This window comes from Osmerus mordax, chromosome 11, assembly GCF_038355195.1.
Source record: "Osmerus mordax isolate fOsmMor3 chromosome 11, fOsmMor3.pri, whole genome shotgun sequence".
Classification (NCBI taxonomy): Eukaryota; Metazoa; Chordata; class Actinopteri; order Osmeriformes; family Osmeridae; genus Osmerus; species Osmerus mordax.
The window spans coordinates 13,159,800-13,187,034 of NC_090060.1; the positions used below are offsets into that span (position 1 = coordinate 13,159,800).

General features: G+C 38.8%; 7 protein-coding genes across 7 annotated transcripts; 4 read left to right on the forward strand and 3 right to left on the reverse strand.

Annotated features, from left to right (window-relative positions):
- Positions 1 to 1,107: 1,107 nt before the first annotated feature.
- Positions 1,108 to 1,731, forward strand: LOC136952021 (olfactory receptor 51I1-like). Its single transcript, XM_067246690.1, has 2 exons — positions 1,108 to 1,176; positions 1,576 to 1,731. Exons 1-2 carry the CDS (start codon positions 1,108 to 1,110, stop codon positions 1,729 to 1,731), a joined length of 225 nt encoding a protein of 74 aa, XP_067102791.1.
- Positions 1,732 to 4,484: 2,753 nt separating this feature from the next.
- Positions 4,485 to 8,900, forward strand: LOC136952023 (olfactory receptor 4D2-like). Its single transcript, XM_067246691.1, has 2 exons — positions 4,485 to 5,067; positions 8,875 to 8,900. The coding sequence occupies exons 1-2, from the start codon at positions 4,485 to 4,487 to the stop codon at positions 8,898 to 8,900; spliced, it is 609 nt and encodes a 202-aa protein (XP_067102792.1).
- Positions 8,901 to 9,856: 956 nt separating this feature from the next.
- Positions 9,857 to 13,157, forward strand: LOC136952024 (olfactory receptor 4D2-like). Its single transcript, XM_067246692.1, has 2 exons — positions 9,857 to 10,439; positions 13,090 to 13,157. The coding sequence occupies exons 1-2, from the start codon at positions 9,857 to 9,859 to the stop codon at positions 13,155 to 13,157; spliced, it is 651 nt and encodes a 216-aa protein (XP_067102793.1).
- Positions 13,158 to 14,439: 1,282 nt separating this feature from the next.
- Positions 14,440 to 15,375, reverse strand: LOC136952026 (olfactory receptor 4D1-like). Its single transcript, XM_067246695.1, has one exon. The coding sequence runs from the start codon at positions 15,373 to 15,375 to the stop codon at positions 14,440 to 14,442; it is 936 nt and encodes a 311-aa protein (XP_067102796.1).
- Positions 15,376 to 17,775: 2,400 nt separating this feature from the next.
- Positions 17,776 to 18,711, forward strand: LOC136951930 (olfactory receptor 52B2-like). The gene has a single exon (XM_067246591.1). It carries the CDS (start codon positions 17,776 to 17,778, stop codon positions 18,709 to 18,711), a length of 936 nt encoding a protein of 311 aa, XP_067102692.1.
- A 4,640-nt stretch (positions 18,712 to 23,351) lies between these two features.
- Positions 23,352 to 24,323, reverse strand: LOC136952028 (olfactory receptor 11A1-like). The gene has a single exon (XM_067246697.1). It carries the CDS (start codon positions 24,321 to 24,323, stop codon positions 23,352 to 23,354), a length of 972 nt encoding a protein of 323 aa, XP_067102798.1.
- A 1,681-nt stretch (positions 24,324 to 26,004) lies between these two features.
- Positions 26,005 to 26,976, reverse strand: LOC136952029 (olfactory receptor 11A1-like). Its single transcript, XM_067246698.1, has one exon. It carries the CDS (start codon positions 26,974 to 26,976, stop codon positions 26,005 to 26,007), a length of 972 nt encoding a protein of 323 aa, XP_067102799.1.
- Between the last annotated feature and the right edge of the window lie 259 nt (positions 26,977 to 27,235).

Below are 27,235 nucleotides of genomic sequence, written 5' to 3' on the forward strand. Positions count from 1 at the left end.
AATTTCCAAGCTGAATTTTCCTCTTTCCTATCTACAAGCGTTTTAAGTGCACAGCACCAAAAATGAATAGAAACATATCTTACCGTGGCAACTGATGATTTGTTTGTTTGTTTTTCTACAAGTTCATAGACAATTGAAATTCTAATTTTCATAGATGGTTTACTGGTACTGGAACAGCCACCCAATAACATTGAAAACATATTGACAACATCCTTCTGTCCATGTGCCGCTTTCAGAAACACTGGAATTCAGCTTGAGGTGGTCAGTGAATTACATGAGACGTTTCTCGCTGCATCTGCTCAGCAACACACCATCCAAACCCAACTATTGGTCAGTGCACTGCTGATTGCACATTGTGACTCCGCTACTATTGGTTCACAGATCAGCTCCAGTCTGGCAGGCTGACTGTTGTCATGGTGGGGCCAGTGTGGTGGTTATTAGTTATTGCTAGTGCATTAAACATGATGACCCCCCCCCCAGGATAATCTAATTATTATCATCCAATCCCTTCCTCCAAAACTAATGAATCTTCACGTCTCATGTAACCACATAGAAGTGTTATATTATAACCATTCTTGGGACATTTTCACAGATATCCACAGGTATCCTCAGATATTTGATGAAGTAAGGCAATGTGCATGTCTTGGCTGGTTGACTTTAACAGTCTCTCACTAAAGTCTGGTATTATAACTTATCAGGAAGACATTTCAACCTCCTCAAAGCAGGTGTGTAACAGTGAGTTGCAACTTTACAATGGGAAACAATACAATAGATGTACTTAACTCAGTTTTCACCATGGGTGCAATGGAGTTGAGCAATAATGGCAAGTTAGTGATTATATTCATAGGTTCTGTTTTGTATACGTTTTCAGTGTTGTGTAATCTAGCTTTACTTTTGGTCATAGCTGTTAACAAAAGTCTACATGAACCTATGTACATGTTGCTTTTCCATTTAATAATCAACGACTTGATAGGCATCAGTGCCATGATTCCCAAGGTGTTGTCCGAAATAATGTCTGAATACAGATATACCAGTTTCTTAGCTTGCCTTGGTCAAGCATTCTGCATGCACATATACGGAGGGGCCACACTCTTTATATTGTCTGTAATGGCTTTAGATCGATATGTAGCTATCTGCTATCCTTTAAGATACCACGCTATTTTAACAAAGGGCCTTGTTGGAAACCTAATTGCTTGTGTTTGGTTGGCTGACTTTACACTAATAACTGCCTTGTTAGGACTTATGTTGCGTTTTCCGTTCTGTAAAACTGTTTTAGTGAATGTCTACTGTGACAATGGTAGCCTCTTACGAGCAACGTGTGCAACCGACACAAGCGTGAACAATATCTACGGCTTATTCATCTCTGGAGTGTACCATGGTACTGGTTTGTTTTCTGTTCTATATTCCTACTCATGGATCATCTACACATGCTTTAAAAACAAAGACCCAGGAGCTAAGTTAAAGGCTATAAACACATGTGGCACTCATTTGCTTGTTTTTCTCATTTATGAAATCACAGGGATGTTTACTATCTTAGTGTATAGGTTTCAAGGTAGTCCGCTTCTGCTTCAGCAGGTGATGGGGATGCTGTTTGCAGTGGTTTCTCCGAGCCTCAATCCACTGATATATGGGATTAAAAGTAAAGAGATTAAAGTAAAACTGAAACAACTCTTCTTTAAGTTACCTGATACAGGTGTCCTGAAAGTTCAAGTAAACACTGTGTCAATGTAACCTTGACTTCTATTTGACATAACATGTTAGTAAATGATATAAAAAAAACTTTATATAGAGATGTTCCCATACAATGTACAACTGTAAACATTAATTTGTCCTACATTTTTGGCAGTCCAAAGATACTTAATGATTTAGATGAAGTATATGCTCCTAAAGCATACAGCAGTTACAAATGTGACATTAAAGTTAGGAGGTGCTTAATTATTATCTTAAATATAATCTTTAGTGTTGCTTGTAATGTATAACATAGGCTACTCATATGTGCTTCATTGTTACTATGTTATAACTACAATGGATACTATTAAAATTGTTTTTGTTAATTACTCGAACAGATTCAGACTTTTCTTCGCCATTATAGTTGTGTTTACACACAGGAATTGTATAGCCTAGGTATGTGTGTCCCATTCAAAGTCCAAGGCTGGAATTTCCAAGCAGAACTTTCTTCTTTCCTACCTACAAGGGTTTTAGGTGCATAGCACCAAACATGAATTAGAACATAGTGTGGCAAACTGATCCTTTTTTGTTTGTAATTGGGTGTGCTTGCTTTCGACAGGTGCAACCTTTGTTCTCTCACATATATTATTATTGGGTGTGCTCAAGCCTTCAGGGAGCACAACCATTCTCTCTCATATATATTTATTATTTTTATTTATTATTTTCCCACCCCTAAAAACGTAAATATTTGCACTACATAGACAACGTCGGTGTCAAAATGTTCGTCTTGGTCCCAATTGAGTTGCTTGTATTCGCGCAAACGTTCTGTTTGACGGTTTAGGCTTGAATTAAGTTTTTGTAGCAAAAAGTGCCTTGTGTGGCACAAGGGAACTCAGTGCTAGCCTAACGTCAAAACGTCATCCCACGTTAGCAACGACGCATAGATACAACATTCTAGTGAGACAGACAGTGATATCAGCGAGTCCTCAGCATTAGTACCGTACTAAAAGTCTAGGAAAGTTGAAGCTACTTGGTTCACCTTCGTTCTTTTTGTGAGCAGTCTCACGAGCCCTACTTACCTGGCGTCATGGAGCCGACCAACTAAATACTTATTTAGCACTAGTGTTGCTACCTGCATATACCTACAGCTGGCAGCGGTGCTCCGTTTTGCTCCTAGATTCAGACCTAGCCCCGGTAAATTGTAGAGCTAGGTAGTCTAACTACTACCCTTCTGCTGTGTAGAAATTGCAGGAGATAACCAGTCGAAGGGTGTACAAAAATACAGGAGCACACCCCACAATTTCCCCAGATTTTGTACCCTCTCTAGTTATTATTATTCTTATTTAGCCTATTTTCCCACCCCTAATGATCCCTCAATATTTGGACTACATAGACAATGCCGGTGTCAAAATGTTCATCTTATTAGCGATTGCGTTGCTTCTATTGGGATTTAGGTTCCGTTGCACAGTTTAGGTTTGAATAAATGTTTTGGTGGCAAAATTGTCTTGTGTGCACCAAGGCACCTCAGTGCTAGCCTAACGTCAGCACATGTTAGCAACGACGCATAGATACTCTGTTCTAGTAAAACAGACATGCATAGATACGCCGTTCTAGTAACACAGACAGCGAGATCAGCGAGCCCTCAGCATTAGTACCGTAGCTAAAAGTCTAGGAAAGTTGAGGCTACTTGGTTCCCCTTCGTTCTTTTGGTGAGCAGTCTCACGAGCCCTACTTACCTGGCGTTATGGAGCCGACCAACTAAATACTTATTTAGCACTAGCGTTGCTACCTGGATATACCTACAGCTGGCAGCTGTGCTTCGTTTTGTTCCTAGATTCAGATCTAGCCCAGGTAAATTGAAGAGCTAACTAACTACTAGACTTCTGCTGTGTGGGAATCGCAGGAGCTAACCAGTCGAAGGGCGTACAAAAATACAGGGTGTTGATATTCACAGCCTGGAAACATACCCATCTACAACCGACGCAATGCTTCTCCATGGAGTCGGGGCAGACGGATATGCCCAGAGATTACAAGTAGGAACTTCGACTTTGAGGGGCATTCCATTGTGCTGTTTCTACTAGGAAGTCAGAAAAACTTGACTTCTAAGTTGTTAGGAAAGCAGTAGGCCTACAGCAAACACAACCACTGTACTGAGCCTCCCGTTGAGGCCTCACACCTCGTTTGTAATAGGGGCTCTGAGCAGTGACTTCAAACTAACTCACAGGAGGATTGTCAACACATTGAGACTCACTTTCAGAAACACTGGAATCTAGCTTGAGGTGGTCAGTGAATTACATGAGACGTTTCTTGCTACTTCTGCTCAGCAACACACCATCCAAACCCAACTATTGGTCAGTGCACTGCTGATTGCACATTGTGACTCCTCTACTATTGGTTCACAGCTCAACTCCAGTCTGGCGGGCTGACTGTTGTCATGGTGGGGCCAGTGTGGTGGTTATTAGTTATTGCTAGTGCATTAAACATGATGACCTCCCCCAGGATATTCTAATTATTATCATCCAATCCCTTCCTCCAAAACTAATGAATCTTTACATGTCTCATGTAACCACATAGAAGTGTTATATTATAACCATTCTTGGGACATTTTCACAGATATCCACAGGTATCCTCAGATATTTGATGAAGTAAGGCAATGTGCATGTCTTGGCTGGTTGACTTTAACAGTCTCTCACTAAAGTCTGGTATTATAACTTATCAGGAAGACATTTCAACCTCCTCAAAGCAGGTGTGTAACAGTGAGTTGCAACTTTACAATGGGAAACAATACAATAGATGTACTTAACTCAGTTTTCACCATGGGTGCAATGGAGTTGAGCAATAATGGTAAGTTAGTGATTATATTCATAGGTTCTGTTTTGTATACGTTTTCAGTGTTGTGTAATCTAGCTTTACTTTTGGTCATAGCTGTTAACAAAAGTCTACATGAACCTATGTACATGTTGCTTTTCCATTTAATAATCAACGACTTGATAGGCATCAGTGCCATGATTCCCAAGGTGTTGTCCGAAATAATGTCTGAATACAGATATACCAGTTTCTTAGCTTGCCTTGGTCAAGCATTCTGCATTCACATATACGGAGGGGCCACACTCTTTATATTGTCTGTAATGGCTTTAGATCGATATGTAGCTATCTGCTATCCTTTAAGATACCACGCTATTTTAACAAAGGGCCTTGTTGGAAACCTAATTGCTTGTGTTTGGTTGGCTGACTTTACACTAATAACTGCCTTGTTAGGACTTATGTTGCGTTTTCCGTTCTGTAAAACTGTTTTAGTGAATGTCTACTGTGACAATGTTAGCCTCTTACGAGCAACGTGTGCAACCGACACAAGCGTGAACAATATCTACGGCTTATTCATCTCTGGAGTGTACCATGGTACTGGTTTGTTTTCTGTTCTATATTCCTACTCATGGATCATCTACACATGCTTTAAAAACAAAGACCCAGGAGCTAAGTTAAAGGCTATAAACACATGTGGCACTCATTTGCTTGTTTTTCTCATTTATGAAATCACAGGGATGTTTACTATCTTAGTGTATAGGTTTCAAGGTAGTCCGCTTCTGCTTCAGCAGGTGATGGGGATGCTGTTTGCAGTGGTTTCTCCGAGCCTCAATCCACTGATATATGGGATTAAAAGTAAAGAGATTAAAGTAAAACTGAAACAACTCTTCTTTAAGTTATCTGATACAGGTGTCCTGAAAGTTCAAGTAAACACTGTGTCAATGTAACCTTGACTTCTATTTGACATAACATGTTAGTAAATGATATAAAAAAAACTTTATATAGAGATGTTCCCATACAATGTACAACTGTAAACATTAATTTGTCCTACATTTTTGGCAGTCCAAAGATACTTAATGATTTAGATGAAGTATATGCTGATTTAAATTTTTGGTTCTCGCTGTGATATATTGTTTTATTACTGTTGCTTGCTTTTTCCCACAGGTACACTTGCACTTATAGCTGTTCATGTTGTTTGGTTGTGACTTGTTTAACTACATGCTCTTATGGTTCTTCCCTTTGGCACTTACTTTGGTTGTTCACAATGTGTGCTTCATGTTTTGGCTACTCGCGATGTTTTTTGGCTATCTTGTTGTTATGATCAGTGACCTATGCACTTTGTAAAGCTCTCTCTTGGAAGTCGCTTTGGATAAAAGCGTCTGCTAAATGAATAAATGTAAATGTAAATATGCTCCTAAAGCATACAGCAGTTACAAATGTGACATTAAAGTTAGGAGGTGCTTAATTATTATCTTAAATATAATCTTTAGTGTTGCTTGTAATGTATAACATAGGCTACTCATATGAGCTTCATTGTTACTATGTTATAACTACAATGGATACTATTAAAATTGTTTTTGTTAATTACTCGAACAGATTCAGACTTTTCTTCGCCATTATAGTTGTGTTTACACACAGGAATTGTATAGCCTAGGTATGTGTGTCCCATTCAAAGTCCAAGGCTGGAATTTCCAAGCAGAACTTTCTTCTTTCCTACCTACAAGGGTTTTAGGTGCATAGCACCAAACATGAATTAGAACATAGTGTGGCAAACTGATCCTTTTTTGTTTGTAATTGGGTGTGCTTGCTTTCGACAGGTGCAACCTATGTTCTCTCACATATATTATTATTGGGTGTGCTCAAGCCTTCGGTGAGCACAACCATTCTCTCTCATATATATTTATTATTTTTATTTATTATTTTCCCACCCCTAAAAACGTAAATATTTGCACTACATAGACAACTTCGGTGTCAAAATGTTCGTCTTGGTCCCAATTGAGTTGCTTGTATTCGCGCAAACGTTCTGTTTGACGGTTTAGGCTTGAATTAAGTTTTTGTAGCAAAAAGTGCCTTGTGTGGCACAAGGGAACTCAGTGCTAGCCTAACGTCAAAACGTCATCCCACGTTAGCAACGACGCATAGATACAACATTCTAGTGAGACAGACAGTGATATCAGCGAGTCCTCAGCATTAGTACTGTACCAAAAGTCTAGGAAAGTTGAAGCTACTTGGTTCACCTTCGTTCTTTTGGTGAGCAGTCTCACGAGCCCTACTTACCTGGCGTCATGGAGCCGACCAACTAAATACTTATTTAGCACTAGCGTTGCTACCTGCATATACCTACAGCTGGCAGCGGTGCTCCGTTTTGCTCCTAGATTCAGACCTAGCCCCGGTAAATTGTAGAGCTAGGTAGTCTAACTACTACCCTTCTGCTGTGTAGAAATTGCAGGGTCCGTGTACGGTCCGTGTACCTTGTGGCCATTGGTTTTTCTAATTTGCAACCCGTGTTGACAAACGCAAAATAGGGCCGTAATATCGTTTTGTCACTTTAGTAAATCGAAAACACATTTAAGTATAACGGCTTGTTTTTGGTTGTTTCGTTTTTTTCTGAATAATGAAATAACCATATAACACAAATGTTATTACGAGCCATTTACTCGTTTGTTTGATTATTCCATATCCTTTATGCTGGTATCTGCAAAAAAATGAAAAATAGCCTCGTAATATCCTTGTGTCCATTTTGGATGTCAGAACCAGATTATGGGGAAAGGCTTGGTTTCTGTTGTTTTGTTTCATTTTGGAATTACGGAATATCCATATAACACAAACGGTATAACGAGCCATTTACTCATTTGTTTGATCGGCCGTATTATGCATACTGGCACAAGTGAAAAAGAGAGAGAGGGGGAAAAATGTGAAACTATTGGGGGTGTTATTACTTGCGAACACCAGAGGGCAGCAACGACTAGCTTTAAAAAAAATGTTCCTGTGATCTGCAGGCCTACAATCTTGACGACATGGCAGCAGGTTCTTTAGTAGAAGACACACACCAAACTGAAGGCACATGTTGACCGCGTTTGGTAGTTGCTACTTAGTTAATAAATCTTTGATGAACCCAAGTTTCTTTAATATATATTAAGTTTCTTTAATATATATTAGAAACATTACAAGACGGGGCTCCAGTGTGTGTTCAAACAAGGCCAAAAGTGCCAGACGGTATTAATCACACCCGTGCAAGTAACACTCCACGCCCCAACCCTCCCTCCCCCCACCTAAATGACGCTTTCAGCTCTGTTGTACGTCTTAATGAAGTGCATTGAGGCAATCATAGTAAGAAAGTTGAGTTCATGTGGGCTACCTTTGCAGTTTACATAGAAACACAACTGACAGAGGCACTGTTGTGGATACTTTTTTCAAAGTTCTGATCATATTCCAAATTCAACTTCTTCAAAGTCCAAAAACAGCACGGAGCAGCAACGAGATGGTTCCCAGGAAAATCTGATTTCCCTTTTGTCTGTGCTTCACCTTTTATATCCAACAAATTACACCCCTGAACTTTTAAAACAGATCTATTGGCCTACTACAATTGTAAATATCCTATGACTTCTGCTCCAATTGGGCCTTGATGCAATGCCATCGAATAGTTTCTGCTGTTTCTGCCACGTTTTTGGGGACTAACCAGGGACCAAACCAGTAACTTGTGCCCAGTTCCTCTATTCTGCCCTACTACATGTGTTTTCCAACACCAGTTGCAATCAACCCTGGGTTATAGCCCTTCACCATTGCATGGTGCCATTCATTCTTCACAGGTCACACCCATCAAGTCAAAGTGAAAAGTAACTGGTCCAACTCCAGCACACCCCACAATTTCCCCAGATTTTGTACCCTCTCTAGTTATTATTATTCTTATTTAGCCTATTTTCCCACCCCTAATGATCCCTCAGTATTTGGACTACATAGACAATGCCGGTGTCAAAATGTTCATCTTATTAGCGATTGCGTTGCTTCTATTGGGATTTACGTTCCGTTGCACAGTTTAGGTTTGAATTAATTTTTTGGTGGCAAAATTGTTTTGTGTGCACCAAGGCACCTCAGTGCTAGCCTAACGTCAGCACATGTTAGCAACGACGCATAGATACTCTGTTCTAGTAAAACAGACATGCATAGATACGCCGTTCTAGTAACACAGACAGCGAGATCAGCGAGCCCTCAGCATTAGTACCGTAGCTAAAAGTCTAGGAAAGTTGAGGCTACTTGGTTCCCCTTCGTTCTTTTGGTGAGCAGTCTCATGAGCCCTACTTACCTGGCGTTATGGAGCCGACCAACTAAATACTTATTTAGCACTAGCGTTGCTACCTGGATATACCTACAGCTGGCAGCTGTGCTTCGTTTTGTTCCTAGATTCAGATCTAGCCCAGGTAAATTGAAGAGCTAACTAACTACTAGACTTCTGCTGTGTGGGAATCGCAGGAGCTAACCAGTCGAAGGGCGTACAAAAATACAGGGTGTTGATATTCACAGCCTGGAAACATACCCATCTACAACCGACGCAATGCTTCTCCATGGAGTCGGGGCAGACGGATATGCTCAGAGATTACAAGTAGGAACTTCGACTTTGAGGGGCATTCCATTGTGCTGTTTCTACTAGGAAGTCAGAAAAACTTGACTTCTAAGTTGTTAGGAAAGCAGTAGGCCTACAGCAAACACAACCACTGTACTGAGCCTCCCGTTGAGGCCTCACACCTCGTTTGTAATAGGGGCTCTGAGTAGTGACTTCAAACTAACTCACAGGAGGATTGTCAACACATTGAGACTCACTTTCAGAAACACTGGAATCTAGCTTGAGGTGGTCAGTGAATTACATGAGACGTTTCTTGCTACTTCTGCTCAGCAACACACCATCCAAACCCAACTATTGGTCAGTGCACTGCTGATTGCACATTGTGACTCCTCTACTATTGGTTCACAGCTCAACTCCAGTCTGGCGGGCTGACTGTTGTCATGGTGGGGCCAGTGTGGTGGTTATTAGTTATTGCTAGTGCATTAAACATGATGACCTCCCCCAGGATATTCTAATTATTATCATCCAATCCCTTCCTCCAAAACTAATGAATCTTTACATGTCTTATGTAACCACATAGAAGTGTTATATTATAACCATTCTTGGGACATTTTCACAGATATCCACAGGTATCCTCAGATGTTTGATGAAGTAAGGTAATGTGCATGTCTTGGCTGGTTGACTTTAACAGTCTCTCACTAAAGTCTGGTATTATAACTTATCAGGAAGACATTTCAACCTCCTCAAAGCAGGTGTGTAACAGTGAGTTGCAACTTTACAATGGGAAACAATACAATAGATGTACTTAACTCAGTTTTCACCATGGGTGCAATGGAGTTGAGCAATAATGGCAAGTTAGTGATTATATTCATAAGTTCTGTTTTGTATACGTTTTCAGTGTTGTGTAATCTAGCTTTGCTTTTGGTCATAGCTGTTAACAAAAGTCTACATGAACCTATGTACATGTTGCTTTTCCATTTAATAATCAACGACTTGATAGGCATCAGTGCCATGATTCCCAAGGTGTTGTCCGAAATAATGTCTGAATACAGATATACCAGTTTCTTAGCTTGCCTTGGTCAAGCATTCTGCATTCACATATACGGAGGGGCCACACTCTTTATATTGTCTGTAATGGCTTTAGATCGATATGTAGCTATCTGCTATCCTTTAAGATACAACGCTATTTTGACAAAGGGCCTTGTTGGAAAACTAATTGCTTGTGTTTGGTTGGTTGACTTTATACTAATAACTGCCTTGTTAGGACTTATGTTGCGTTTTCCGTTCTGTAAAACTGTTTTAGTGAATGTCTACTGTGACAATGTTACCCTCTTACAAGCAACGTGTGCAACCGACACAAGCGTGAACAATATCTACGGCTTATTCATCTCTGGAGTGTACCATGGTACTGGTTTGTTTTCTGTTCTATATTCCTACTCATGGATCATCTACACATGCTTTAAAAACAAAGACCCGGGAGCTAAGTTAAAGGCTATAAACACATGTGGCACTCATTTGCTTGTTTTTCTCATTTATGAAATAACAGGGATATTTATTGTCTTAGTGTATAGGTTTCAAGGTAGTCCGCGCCTGCTTCAGCAGATGATGGGGATGCTGTTTGCAGTGGTTTCTCCGAGCCTCAATCCACTGATATATGGGATTAAAAGTAAAGAGATTAAAGTAAAACTGAAACAACTCTTCTTTCAGTTACCTGGTACAGGTGGCCTGAAAGTTCAAGTAAACACTGTGTCAATGTAACCTTGACTTCTATTTGACATAACATGTTAGTAAATTATATTAAAAAAATATATAAAATTATATAGCGATGTTCCCATACATTGTACAACTGTAAACTTTTAAATTGTCCAACATTTTTGGCAGTCCAACGATACTTAATGATTTACATTTACATTTAGTCATTTAGCAGACGCTCTTATCCAGAGCGACTTACAGTAAGTACAGGGACATTCCCCCCGAGGCAAGTAGGGTGAAGTGTCTTGCCCAAGGACACAGCGTCAGTTGGCATGACCGGGAATCGAACTGGCAACCTTCAGATTACTAGCCCGATTCCCTCACCGCTCAGCCACCTGACTCCCTGATTTAGATGAAGTATGTGCTCCTAAAGAATACAGCAGTTAAAAATGTGACAAAGTTATAAAGTGCTTAATTATTATCTTAAATATAATCTTTAGTGTTGCTTGTAATGTATAACTTAGGCTACTCATATGTGCCTCATTGTTATTATGGTATAACTACAATGGATACTATTATTTTTTTGTTTGTTAATTACTCGAACAGATTCAGAATTTTCTTCCTCATACTACTTAAGGACAGTGATTGATTGCCTGTGACTTGATCAGAATCATAATTGTGTTTAATCACCAAGTAAGTGGTCACAAACAAGGAATTGGGCAGGTGAATACAGTGAACATTTAAATATAATGAACAAAATAAAAATGTAGAAAATTGATTGACTGACATTTGGGTAGTTGCAAAGCACAGCTACTCTGCAGACAACATATAATGACGAATAACCTTCGTATGTAGAATCACAACAAACAAGATAAAGTATGAATCTAACCAAACCAAGACTGGTAAAGCCTGTCTGACTGCAAAGCTCCTACATTACTGTCTTCAGGACTTACCACTATTTTTAGCTTGTCAAAGTCAAAACAAACACAATTCACAAATAAGCATTACATACAAATAAAAAATTATAATATCATATAATAACAAAAGTTTACTAAAATACATTTTAATGCTCACAATTTAACATGTGCTATACCTTTGTGATCATCGGAACAACTTATTGCATATTCACTGAAATTGACATGTAAGTAGTAACACAGGTGTGCCACTTAGAGGCGCTGCAGGGTAACTAATAGAGTGTTGCATGGAGGACGTCTTTTTGTCGGCTAACCCGGAAGTTAGCATCGCCCTTGTCAAAGAGTAGGCCCAGTAGGCCCTATGAGTAGGCCTTTGCCTCCGTTCCATCACAAAAAGCCTACGGGATACAGTTTATGTATTTTTCCAATGGATTTTGGATTATCGCTGAAAATAATCTATGTGGGGAAAATGTTCGGCAAAATAACAGATAAATATAAGCTTTATGGGTTTTTAAGCGTAAATATAATTGGCAGAAGTTAAAAGCTAGGCTAACTTCGAACTACACCATGGCCGCATTACTTCAACATCACCACCACTGAGTTTTCAACTTCTGATTTTGCGCACTTACTGTACCTTTTAAATAGGCTACAACATCTTAAAGGCAGGGTAGGCAATGTTGTTGAGAAGCACTTTTTGTCATATTTGCCAAAAATACTGTTACGTCTTGATAGCAACCAATATATTTAATGGTTTGATGGTAATATTAAATCATTCCAACATCATTCCAACAACATGCGGCGTTTAGGTAGCTGAGCGGTTAGGGAATTGGGCTAGTAATCTTAAGGTTGCCGGTTTGATTCTCGGCTGTGAAAAATGACGTTGTGTCCTTGGGCAAAGCACTTCACCCTACTTGCCTCAGGGGAAATGTCCATGTACTTACTGTAAGTCGCTCTGGATAAGAGCGTCTGCTAAATGACTAAATGTAAACATCTGTGGGTGTCGCAATAAACACGAACAATCATCAAGGGGTACCCTGACTATTTATTGAATGGGCAACCTGTCTACCTACCTACCTGAACGCACTCTGCCGCTCCACTCGATACTTGTTACTGTAATTTTGTGAGAGTGGCTTTGAAGGGAGGAGGTGGGATATTTTGGTTGGTTTGAATCATGTCAGAAAGAAGCTAAAATAGCTAGCGTCACGCAACTTGCCTACCCTGCCTTTAAGCTTGTGTTAACCGCAGACCCTTTTTCAGACATATTATAAGTGCACAGTGCCCGTGATGCAGTCGACTATTAAGATATTGGTGACACACAAACACAGATTCCTGGAGTTATAAATATAGCAGTGCTCGTGATGTTAGTGCCTGTGATTCTGCCTGTGATTTTCATGTTTTCGTGCTCACATGCGGTTCCCCCTAATAACCCCAATACAAAAAAACATGCAGAACAGATGCTTTCCTGCCCCGGTCGTGGCCAGGACACGCGTGGGCACCTGGCCCCCGGGCGCCGTTGATATGCCCGCCCTCTGCTCCTGGCTGCTCTTGGAGGAAAAGATAACAGGATTAGGAAATGCAGAGGGTGAATTTCACCAGATGGAGAATGGAGCATGTTTTCTGCGATGTGTACCATGTATGGCCATTTCAATAATCTTAATCTTAAAGTGATGCAGCTGCAGTTTTTCTCAGTTGCTTTTGTACCTACATTTCTTTAGATCCCAATTAAAATACTCAAAACTACTTTGAAAAAAACTTACTTATAAATAAAGAAATAAAGATACTTAGAAAAGGGGGGATTGTTTTGTCATTCTGATGACAACATTTTTGAATGTGCATTGTTTTCTTTTGTATGTAGCCTACTATTGGAAGTACAATTTCTTTAAATAAAGTATGGAAGATTTATATTACATTTGTATGGTGCCACTTTATTACGTTGTAATTGGTAGGTCTATTTATATTCTGAATTAAACTTTTAACACAGGAATGTAAGACATACTTAATGAGTAATTCCACTTAGATTAGTAATTAAAGTACATATAGGTAATGGAGACAAATAGTAAATTATTGCTTTTCAAATGTGTTTGTTTGTATGCTTGTGCCTCATGCCAGCCCTGCATAAATCTGCCCCACTTGGACCAACCCAGTCAAAAACGTCTGGCCACCACTGACTGAGCCTTGCAGTTAAACCTTTTTTCATCAAACGTTAATGTTTATAGCTTTCAATGTGTACATTAAGGTAAGGCATCAAGATAAAGCACAAGCACATTCATCTTTATGATCCTTTTTATTTTTTACAAAAAGGTTTATAAGGAACTTTAAATTAAATTGTATCAATTTAGCGGATGACTTAAAAGCAACATACAAATAATGTAAATGGTAAAATACAGCAGAAAATCAAGGATCAGAAGTGCATTGTTCTAACAGTATTTTTGTATTAAACTCTGTTTTTTTACCTGCCACAGTGCATCAATAACGTCATTATCGTTACAGTATAGTACATCATTCTGATGATTGGGCAGTGTAACAGTAAAACAACCCAATATGGACATAAACACTGTACTCTATCAATGACAGCTGTACTCAATTGTACATATAAGTATGAATAAACAGTAAACCAAAGACAAGTTGTATGGATACTGACAGTGTAGACATGGATGAGGATGTTATTCATTTATTTTACCATTACTTTGAATGTACAGTTTCATTTAGTATGTTACACTATAAACATTCATTAAATTAATTATGATTGATATTAAAACCTGGTTTCAAGGGATAATGCTTAAGTGGATGTCATGGTCATCATGAGAAAGCATTTCTTTTAAAAAGTAACCTAAAACTTTGGCGAATTTCTTTTGTTTTCAGACCATATATTAGAGGATTTACTAAGGGAGGAAACACCATAACTGACACTCCAAAAGCCCTTCTGAGGAAAGGGGACACGCTCTCAAACCGATGAGCTGTCAGAGCAAAGCATGAGTTACACTCCAAGAACAAAAACACCACCAGGTGTGTGCCACAGGTTTGAATGGCCTTACTCTTGGCATCAGATTGCTTATTCATAATACAGGTGAGCAGGATCTGCAAGTATGTGAATCCAACCACAAAGGCTGAAAGGCCTTGGTAGAATGCTATAAGAGCCAAGCCGTAGTAATTGTTCAAACGTGTGTCTTCACAGATTAGCTTGAGTAAAGAGGGGTTATTACAGTACATGTCCACTATAGTCATTCTGCAGATTTCAAAACGTAAGAGCAGACCCAACAGCAGCATCATCAAAAATATGTTGAGGACCCAAATCATGATGATTAGTCGAATCAAATGAGTCGGCGTCATAATGGAGTTATACCTTAGTGGACGGCAAATGGCAACATACCTGTCATATGCCATGGCAGTCAAAATAAGTAAGGAACCTCCTCCGTACATGTGTGTAAGAAGTGCCTGTATGTAACACGCAGTATAGGAGATGGATCTGTTCTGGGTCAAGATGCTCAGCAGCATTTGAGGAAAGAAAGCAGTGGCACCCATCATGTCATTAACAGTCATGTTGAAGAGCAGAATAAACATGGGGTTGTGCAATCTCCTGTTCAGGCCAATTGCTGTTAAAACCATTACATTACAAAACACTATGATAACATAAGTAAGGGTCCCAAAAAGGAATGCTGGATAAATGGAAAAAGGAGTTAAAGCAAGAGGTTCCATTATCAGCATGACTGTAACATCAGAAGAATTAGTTATCATAACCATATTGTATGGTTGTTGCTTTTGTAGTACCTGATAATGGGTTCCAACTGCAACAGAAAGGACAATTGATATGACAACTTACTATTAGTACTGTATGTTAGGTATTCAATGATTACATCTTAGTTACATGGTTATTATAATATACATGATATGAAGTAGTACCACTGTAGATGCTAACCAGCTGAACTTCTCCCCTACCTCTTGTTGTTCTGCAACTCAGAGTGCTTTGTTTGGTGATGGCCCTGCTCTATTTATTGGCAAGTCTAGAATAGGACGTGACAGGTCCCTAGGACTTTTTTTCCCATCTTTTAGAGGCAGTTGTGACACATAGAAACATGCATGAATACTCGAGATAATTTATTTGAATCACAAATGAAAAGAAATGGAAGAACAAACAAGTTGCAGTTTTTCTTGTAACAGTTTTTTTCGAAAATATTTGTTAAACCTTTTTTCACATACACAGTGAAAGGAGAGGAGAGAGGAGGAGTGGGGAGATGAGAACAGAGAAGCCTATAACAAAGTAAAGCAGAGCATAGTACAAGTACCGTAGAGTATAGTAGAGTCCTCATCAGATACTCATTAATGATTACATTTTTTTTTTTTACCTTTTTCGAAAATGTTGTTTCAACCTTTCAAAAATCTTTTGAATTTTTTTTTCAAACTTTCGAAACTTTTTTTAAAAATTATTGTTTCAAACTTTCAAAACCTTTTTTTCGTAACCTTTGTTAGAAAAACTTTTTTCAACCTTTCCCCCCAAAATCGTAAAAAAAAAAAAAAAAAAAAAAATGTTAGCATTAAAAAAAAGCTGAATAATCCTGATAAGGCCCTGATATAATGCTATCACAGCAATACCAAAAATGTTGTTAGCAGTGAGATCATCACCACAAGAGAGGAGAAGCAGAAACTTTTTCACAGTAGACATTTTGCATGGTGTTTCTGCACCTGTTGTCAGCTCAAATAAAATAACCATGAGGGAAAAGTTAGCGTACCAAACGACTGTGATTAGATCATAAAAAAAATCTAACCTTTTTTTCGAAATTATTTTTTCGAAATTATTTTTTCAACCTTTCAAAACGTTTTTTTCAGAACTTGTTTTCAAACTTTCCCCAAAATAGCGTAACTTTTTTTCGTCTTTTTTTTCAACCTTAAAAAAATTCTAAAACCTTTTTTGAAAAAGAAGAAAGTAACAGATTGTCGCTAGTCACTATATTTTTTGGCCACTAGGGAAGGTGAATAGTCGCTAAAGCAACAGTATCTGCAAGCTTGTGTTCAGCCGTAGGTGATCAACCTCTAACAACCTATGTGCCTTGGTCTACTAGGCCTACTTCATCCTCCCTATCCTTTTCCATATCAATTGCTCCACTGCGCAGTCGTTGGTTGTGGTAGCTTTGTAAAGGATAGGGAGGATGAAGTAGGCCTAGTAGAGGATGAAATGGATGATTACATTGAGAAATAGGCCAAGATAAGCTCAGTCCTTGGTCAATATAACATTAACCCATAATAACACAACATTTACGATACGAAAGTAACACGTCATTACAAAAACAAAAGTAAGGCTACATGTAGATGCTACAACATTGCAGCATTTGCCTAGCTAAGTGACAACACAATTATTCCACAGCAACATAAACCCAAAGTCCAACAGCATCAACAGTTTTTGTTGTTGCTGTTTCTGCAAAAGGTTTGTTTGCTTCAGGCCTCTGTTTGTGTAATGCTGTGTGATAGGGGGAAATGTTGTCAGTTTTTGTTTGCTGCGATTACATAGATGTGTTGTGCACCTTAGGGCCACCGTAGTTTATGGAATTACAGTATTAATTTATTGCTACTGTTTCTTGCCATTTACAAATTTCATTTATAACCTATATTCATACAGATTTCAGATTAAATACTATGTTTTTGGTTTGACTCTAATTACTGTAATATTTGTCTTAAATGTTTAATGTGTTTGAAAAAGTTTGAAATGTATTGTCTTGGCAAAACCCTCAAAACAACTGCTCGTGTTTTTTTCTTCCTCGCGATTCTCTTGAGAAAATGACGCAATGGGTTCTTTTAGGAAGATACACATTACCTATGCACCATCTCAGAAGACTTCGTAGGTATTTACATTTTGCGTGGCTATGGAAACCATTCAATATATACACTTGCTGTTTCCTAGTGTGTCATTGAAAATGAATGGTCATGGATAACAATTGTTTGTGCTGCAGTGGAGAGACTAGGCATAAACTGAACCAGTTTTATGCTGTGCGGAAACAGATGTAAGTAAAAGGATGAAATAAGGAATATTTGTCAATTTCAATGTATTGGATGTTTTTTGAATAAGTGTAATTTTGTTAATTGATTTGTATGTTTAATTAGTGTACCCACACTTCTGAAGAAGAGAAGCCTGATTCCAAGACAATGGAAGAACCTGCAAATGTGTCATCTATTCTAACACTTCAAAGCTACAACCTCCCTCCTGACACTGTCATCCCTGCTTTCCTTTTTGCATCCCTGGGTTATATGATCATCCTGTTCTGCAACCTTCTTCTTATAATCACCATTGTCGGAAATAAGAGCCTCCACCAGCCCATGTATCTTTTGTTGCTCAACTTGCCCATCAACGATCTCATAGGCACCACTGCACTGTTTCCACAGATGATCAAACAGATTTTATTAGACGTCAAGACGTTACCACACTCCTCATGTGTCACTCAAGCATTCTTCATTCATATTTATGGAACTGGTGCTATTTTTATTTTAACTGCTATGGCATATGACAGATACATTGCTATATGTTGTCCATTGAAGTACAATGTCATTATGACCAACAGCCACTTGATGAAAGTCATAACAGTGATGTGGCTGACTAACCTTACTCTAATTAGTGTTCTCTTCTACCTGTTGCTTCGTTTGCCCCGTTGTAGGTCTCTCATGGTACACACCTATTGTGACAACCCCTCATTGCTGTCACTGGTCTGTGCAGATACAAGCATCAATAACATCTACGGTCTATTTACTGTGGCTCTTACACAGGTGATAGCAAATGGGACAGTTCTGTACACATATCTTCAGATCCTTGTCGCATGTTTCAGAAACAAGGGATCTGATACGAAAAACAAAGCTTTACAGACTTGTGCCACTCATTTAATTGTTTTTCTTCTTCTTGAATGTCTAGGTCTTTTCACAATTATTTCCTACAGACTAAGAAATATTCCCCCGGACCTAAGGAGACTTATAGGGGTCTCGACATTAATTTTTCCTCCAATACTGAATCCTATCATATATGGTCTAAAAACTAAAGAGATCAGAGAAAGGGTGATACACATGTTCAAGAGCAAAATATTTCCCTCCTAGGGATGTATTATTCCACAGGTACAGAACCAACAGCATCTATCATACAGCCTTTACTCATTGAAATTGTCTGTTTCTTCTCTCCTCTCAGGTTAACAATGGAATGTATTCGACACACATCAGAATTCTAGTGTGCTGGTCATCTGATTTGAAACTATTTACAGTATTGGAGTGATAGCTTATCCTAGAGGAGTAATATTGAAATGGTGGGCTGCGGTCCATGTCAATACGGACCTAATAGCATCAAAATTAACTTTCCCAAAAAGTAATATTTCTCAGTAATATTTCAAACACGATAGACAAGAGAGCATGGGTGCTGTTTCCCAAGTGCACAGCAGCCTCTCTCTGTAGCAGTGGTGAAAAAACACCAGCCCAGAATCATGTTCTATCAAATCACATGCAGTTATGCAAATCTGTTTGCAGAGAGCTGTGTCTCATCCAATCACATAATATATTTGCAAACAACTTCCTGCTTAAGATTAACTAAATGGTGGAGTCAGGTGGCTGAGCGGTTAGGAAATTGGGCTAGTAATCAGAAGGTTGCTGGTACGATTTCCGGCTGTGCAAAAATGACGGTGTGTCCTTGGGCAAGGCACTTCACCCTACTTGCCTCGGGGAGAATGTCCCTGTACTTACTGTAAGTCGCTCTGGATACGAGCGTCTGCTAAATGACTAAATGTAAATGTAACTAAATACATGTCCTTTTCTTCTGTGATATAATGTTAAAATGATATTTCTCTTTGTCTTATCTACAACTACTTACAATAATAATTTTAAAGAAATTCTATATCATTACTAGACATTTAATATACAGTAATGTGCATTTTTACAATGCATACTAATTCAGCATTTTGTCTTATTTAGAAGATTTAATTGTAATTCACAATTTGTACTTGTACTTATGTATGGAAAGTATGCCTGGAAATGTATTTAGTTTTATTATTGGTCTAAGGTGAAACACATTCTACCAATTAGTAAAGAGCTTGGTTCTAACCAAGATTTGCTGAAATTCCTTGTCAGTCGTTTCAATTATATTCTAAAATTGCTACATAAACCTGATAAATTGGAATGATGGACTTTCTTCAATTTTCTATTCCCTTGTCCATTGATTAAATGTTTTCTTTATCACCTGCCCTGGCTTGAGGAATGTGTCCATTCAGAGTCCCTATTACTGAATCATATAGAAATGTTGGTGCTACTAAGGCAACAGCTCCGACAGTTTATTATAATGTAAGCCATAATTGCTTAAAAAATCAAGGATCAGAAGTGCATCATTCTAACAGTATTTCAGTGGTTAGAATCAAGAAACAGTCTATTGTAATAGAAACTACAGAGGATACAATTTCTGGAGAAATTGTAGGGTGTGCTTGCTTGGGTCGGTTGCACAGGGGTCCGTTTTTAATGATATTTTTACAACTGATATTTCTGTATATTTTATATAAAAATGCATACTTATCATTTATAAAGATTACATTGATTTAAAAGCATCTCTTTTTTTGCTGCTCATTTACAACTCAAAATACGAGTGAAGTGTAGAATGAAATATGATGTCTTCTTATTTCCCCTGCAAAAGGCAGCCTCATAGCTGAATCAACGAATACATTTGGCAGACCGGTGTAAAAATTGACCTAATCTCTATGATTTAAACGTCCCTTTAAGTTTTCCCTTCTCGTGATATTTTCAGGCATTTAGCCTACTCATATTGCATTCATTCATTAATAAAGAACCCCCTTTGAAGATTATTCTACGACGTTACCGGCAGTAGAAGATGGAATCGCGTAAGCTACAGCGTTGCAATGAGCTACACTGGTTTGAAACCACAGGTAATGGTAATTTCACCAACAAATCGTTTTCTAATGTCAGAATAAATCCTACAACGAAAATGTATATGTGAGGAATGTTTATTTTAACGATTGAAAACAGATAACGCTACATCATAGACCACTGTAGTATGTGTTGCCCGGGCAACAGAGGCTAATGTCATGATGCTAATACTTCAGTGAAATAGTAGACTACTGTTTCCGAAAGTAGATGTACTTCCTTAATAATATCATCTTATATTGTACATTAAACATCACAATTGTGTGTCATATCACAAAGTAAAATGAGTAAATAGTTATCACCCTGGCCTCTTTTCTTGTGGCGTTTCTGCAGCTGCCTTGCAGTAAAGCTATAGTTAGCCTAGCTATCCCCCAAGTTAACAGATGCGAAACGAATGTTCTGCCAAAGGTAGACGCGTGCTTTCGTGACGTCAGTGACGCAGTGACGTTAGTAACGTCAGTGACTGTGGCTAGCAAATTAGCCACCGTTAGCTTCACTTTTCGCCACAAAAACTTAACTTAAGCCTAAACCATGCAACGGAACGTAAAATCCAATAGAAGCAACTCAATCGCTACCAAAACGAAACTTTTGACACCTACGTTGTCTATGTAGGCCAAATATTGACTGAGTTTTAGGGGGGCAAAAAGAAATACAAAAAATAATAATAATATATATGTGAGAGAACAAAGGTTGTGCCCTTGCCGAAGGCAAAGCACACCCAATGAGCTGCGGGCTCATTTAATTAGTGGTTGCAGGTGTGGCTGATTATAGGGGGCATAGGAGTGGTTAAAAGGGGGACTGGGCCGAGGCAGAGGTAGGCTGGTCGGAGTTGAGCACTCTGGGAGACGGGTGGCGAGCGTTCGCAGTCAAAAGGACTGCCCGCAACGAAGTCAGTGAGTACGAGGGGTTAGTGTTCCTGTGGCAGGAGGGGAGGAATATTTGCCTCCTGCTGTAGCAGCTATAGGGCGGGGAAAGTAGGCAGAGTGCTCCGTTGCCAAATGACGACTTGACCGTAACCAACTAAGCCGAGAAGCCGACAACGCGTCCAGCAAACGTTCTCCCCGGAAAGTGGACGACGTCCAAAGCGCAGACCCCGGGGGAGGGTCTAGACGCTTGGCTATTATTGACTATTGTCCTGTCCAATTTGAGATAGGTTTATTACCTGGCGGTGGGAGAAAACAGGGTACGAGGAGGTGCACCGTCAGAAGTGGGTTGGTTGGGTCTCCCATACACATGTGATGTAGCCTGTTGGTGCGTGTTGGAGTGAGTTCCAGAATTGCAGTGACGTTGGGGTGTCAACTGGGGATTTGGCCCAGCTTTGAGCGTGCCGTGCTTTCACCAAGTGAGGTGGTCAAGAGAGATCTGACCTACCTTAATGCCGGTGTAGTCTGTGCAGTGCCCTGTAGTATTCCACCTATGGTTATGCATTTTAGAGAACCTTTGTCCAGACGTAATAAATACTTTTATATTGTTAAACCCCTGTTGTTCCAGGCTGACACCTAGCAGTAATTTCCTGCTTCACAAACGAACCAACATTTATTACACTATACTCAACTGAAATTATTAGTTTGTGAAAAAACTTAACCATATTATTTATTTTCATGTAAAAGTATTTAATTGTTTATGACATGTCCCTAGGACCTAGCCGGTCTCAACAGTAATTAGTTGTTTTAGAGCAGTTTGAGATATGAGAGATGGAACTACAACATATGACATCATCAGGGCTTATGCTGAACTGGTGTTTAAGGAAAAAAAATTAAAGACTGTTTGGTTAGTGTGCTGAGTGGTAAATGCTTAATTATTTGGGTTGTAACAACATCAAGTGTTAACAAAACTAAAGTCAACAAAAATTCTCAAATTAATACACCATTACATCAGGGATGGATTAACCAACGGGCCTACCGGGCCCAGGCCCAGGGGCTCATGAGCTCAGAGGGCCCCTAACCCAGAGCCTCTGCGTGATGTCGCTGTTATGAACTTGATATGTATTGTATTGATATGATGATATGACACAACGCGCCATAGCCGGTATATGCTAGGCTTAAGTCATTAATGTCTTTAACAGGGCCCCAAAAGTCCTACTGATTAAACTAAAAAATAGCCTAAACATTCACTTTGAAGATGTCACAAGAAAGAAACCATCATGATATCTTTCAAGTGAGTGTTTATCCCCTCAGTTTAACTATAGGACTTTAGAGGGGCTGAGTACTCCATGCAATATGGGCCCTTCAACTTTGTAGGGAGAAGTGCAAAACAATAGCTTTAGAGCTGTGTCTAAGCACCCCCAACACACACTATTTATTGAAGATATAATATTGTTAAGCCTATGATGGTAATTTTTCAAGAGAGAGAGGGTTGTGTGGGCTACAAATGTACACGGGTTACAACGATCAAATATTTTTGTAATATAAACGTCGTTTATTTTGTTGATTACTCGAGTACTTTTGCGTTTAAAAAAAACAATATAAATATTATTCCTGACAAAAAAAGGGGGGAGGTGGCCCTTGACACATCCAGGCCCCGGGGCCAGTGGTTTCTTAATCCATCCATGCATTGCAGTATAAAATATTCATTTCAAATTGAATGCATTTGCTCATCCAAGCTTTCATGAAAACATCAAGTTTTTGTGTTGCATATGCTGAATATTCATTTTAGATACAAGTCATTTGTAAAACTATAACATTCTATTTCGTGTTTGTATTGTATGTGCTGACTATTTCATGTAATAAAATCATTTAAATACAAGTATATGGTACAACAATACATTCGCCATAAAATGAATATCTTTCATAACTGTGGAAGAGATCACCCTCTCACAATTATTATAGAGCTATTTTATTGTCTTTCTTTAGCAGGGTAACAAGCACAGCTCTAATATCCTTAGTTTTTATTCCATATATGATTGGGTTGAATACAGGAAGTAGGATCCAAATCAACATTCCACTTAATTTTCGAGCATTTGGGGATAAGGTCTGTGAGCGATATGCTGCTACTGTAAATGTGGAAATAGTTTCAAATAATATAAATGTGATGAGCTGAGACATACACGTGTTCACAGCCTTGCTTATGGTGTCTGAATGTCGATTCATAATGCACACTGCAAAAATGTTAGCGTAAGAAAAAAGCTGAATGACTAAGCTAACAATCTGAAAGAACACTGTCATAGCAACACCATAAATGTTGTTAACGGTCAGATCGTCACCACAAGAGAGGAGAAGCAGGGAAACGTTTTCACAGTAGACATTTTGCATGGTGTTCCTGCACTTGTTTTTAGCTCTGGCCTGGAGACCAAACAAAATGAGCATGAGGACAAAGTCAAAGCCCCAACCTAATGTGATTAGACTGCACATTGTAAAAGGTGTCATGAGTGAATGATATTGCAGTGGTTTACATATTGCTATGTATCTATCAATGGACATTGCAGCAAGAATGAAAAGAACAGCGCCTCCATACATATGAAGCCAGAAGGCCTGCAGGACACATGTGGGGTAGTATGCAAGGTTGGTCTGTGTGACAATGTCATGAAGCAACCTGGGTAGGAAGGCAGTGATTCCTATAATATCATTGAGTGGGAGACTAAAGAGGATGTAGAACATGGGTTTGTGTAGACTCTTCTGGGTGATGATAAGCACCAGAATAGTCAGGTTGCCAAAGAAAGAGAACATGTACACCAGCACACCCACAGCAAAGACCAGGTAGTTCACTGGTGAGGGGATGTCGAAGGATGCCATCGTCAGGATGTAAGTGAAGGTCTGGTTAGGGGGATCCACCTGTGATAGCAAATCCACTGCCATAATGTCTGTCAGGGAAAAATATATACATTTGAATACAAAATGTAACCAAGCATTAGATTAAGAGATGAATCACTGTGCTATTTAACATGCAGCCTGCTTGTTATCTAGATAGGAGTTATGAGCTGTCTGTGTCTCTAATTGTTTGTGTAGGAAGGGTGTCTTACCTTTACTCTCAGTTTTTCACCTTGAAGAATAACTTCTTTGTTTCCTGTAAGCAATGCTATTTAAATATGTGATGTCCATGCAACTACAATCCCTGAAGTCAGATAACTGTAATATGATGGAACCAAGTACAAAGAATCCCCCATTTTCTTTTGATAGCCCCAATTTAAAGATATACTTTTTATGTTTTTTTCAACATTACATGGATATGTTTAAAATGTAAATTATATGATTCTTAGTCGAAGCCTTCACATTACAAACACACAGGTTACAATGAACCTATGAACACTGTTGTCTTCTCAAATGATTTAATTAGATAAAGGACTAACCTAACATTTATTTTTGGTTATCAAATCGTTTTCTGTCAGAATATTCCCACTCACTATTGCTACTGTAACTAGTTACTAATTTAACAGTATAAGACCTGTCTTCATGGAATGATGCCAAAAGGAGGCTTCCCTTCAGTTCTATGTTCGATCTTTCATAGCAACATTGTTAGTATTGTCTCTTGGTACCAGTCTGAACTCTCATCAACGGTGAAAATTGCATCTTTTATTCAGATACAGTCGTATTTTTAAAAGGAGGTAGAATACATGTGTAAGACACGTGACTCAATTACGTCAAGTCCCAAAACTCTATGACATAACTCATTTTGAAAAACGTTCAACTGAAAAATCACGAGGGCTTTAAACAAGACACGTATACCATATCACCTTTACATGCTACAGAAGGTCAAAGAGACGTTCCACTGTTAAGCATTGCAAATGGTTGACCACACCCTGCTTCCTTTCAAAACACTCCTGGGAGACTTCATTAATGATCCTATAAATGCACATCACATCATTGATGCTACTTTGATTACAGCGTTAACTTCTCTCAGTAAACTGGCATTGTCACTACTGTACGGTGGGAATGGGATACACAAAATGAATAAAACACGTTTAGAGAATGAGTTCAGCTTTTGGGTAGTAAAAGTTGTGAACAGTATGTAAGGGAGTACTTCCTACTGTACTTTCTTGATGTTAAGGTCACACATTTTGCTTTTCTAGTTGCAGCTGATAATGGGTTCCAACTGCACAAGACAAAGACAACTGACATTACAACTACTTACTATTACTACTCACTGCTATGCTAGAAATGCTAATATTAATACTTATTTACGTGTTTATTAATGTTTTCGTAACATAAAGTGGTACCACTGAGAGAAGTCAACTGAAACTGAACAGCAATCACCTGTGATATCTACCACTCAATTCTTACTAGTCAAATTGGCCAGTGTTGATGTCAACAATTTAATTCTTGTTTAGGTTCAAACATCAAGTGTCAACTATAGTTTTAAGATCGATACAACAATTGTTCATACAAACATTTATATAAAGTAGCCTATTTCATTCTTTGTATGTCTTGACTGTTTCAGTTAAAACATTCATTTAGATACAAGTGTATTGTACAACAATACATAGGCCATAACATTAAAATAATTTTTATAACTGGGGAAGAGATCACCCTCTCACAATTATTATAGAGCTATTTTATTGTCTTTCATTAGCAGTGTGTGAAGCACAGCTCTAATATCCTTTGTTTTTATTCCATATATGATTGGGTTGAGTACAGGAAGTAGGATCCAAATCAACATTCCACTTAATTTTCGAGCATTTGGAGATAAGGTCTGTGAGCGATATGCTGCTATTGTAAATGTGGAAATAGTTTCAAATAATATAAATGTGATGAGCTGAGACATACATGTGTTCACGGCCTTGCTTATGGTGTCTGAATGTCGATTCATAATGCATACTGCAAAAATGTTAGCGTAACAAAAAAGCTGAATAATCAAGCTAAGGCCCTGATAAAATACTGTCAGAGCAATACCAAAAATGTTGTTAAGAGTCAGATTATCACCACAAGAGAGATTTAGCAGAGAAATGTTATCACAGTAGACATTTTGCATGGTGCTCCTGCACCTGTTTTTAGCTCTGGCCTGGAGGCCAAACAAAATGAACATGAGGGAAAAGTTAACGAACCAAACTACTGTGATTAGAGCATACATTGCACAAGGTGTCATGAGTGAATGATATTGCAGTGGTTTACATATTGCTAGGTATCTATCAATGGACATTGCTGCAAGAATGAAAAGAACAGCGCCTCCGTAAAGGTGCAGCAAAAAGGCCTGCAGGACACATGTGGGGTAGTATGCAAGGTTGGTCTGTGTGACAATGTCATGAAGCAACTTGGGTAGGAAGGCAGTGATTCCTATAATATCATTGAGTGGGAGACTACAGAGGATGTAGAACATGGGTTTGTGTAGACTCTTCTGGGTGATGATAAGCACCAGAATAGTCAGGTTGCCAAAGAAAGAGAACATGTACACCAGCACACCCACAGCGAAGACCAGGTAGTTCACTGGTGAGGGGATATCGAAGGATGCCATCGTCAGGATATAAGTGAAGGTCTGGTTAGGGGGATCCACCTGTGATAGCAAATCCACTGCCATAATGTCTGTCAGGGAAAATATATACATTTGAATACAAAATGTAACCAAGCATTAGATTAAGAGATGAATCACTGTGCTATTTAACATGCAGCCTGCTTGTTATCTAGATAGGAGTTATGAGCTGTCTGTGTCTCTAATTGTTTGTGTAGGAAGGGTGTCTTACCTTTACTCTCAGTTTTTCACCTTGAAGAATAACTTCTTTGTTTCCTGTAAGCAATGCTATTTAAATATGTGATGTCCATGCAACTACAATCCCTGA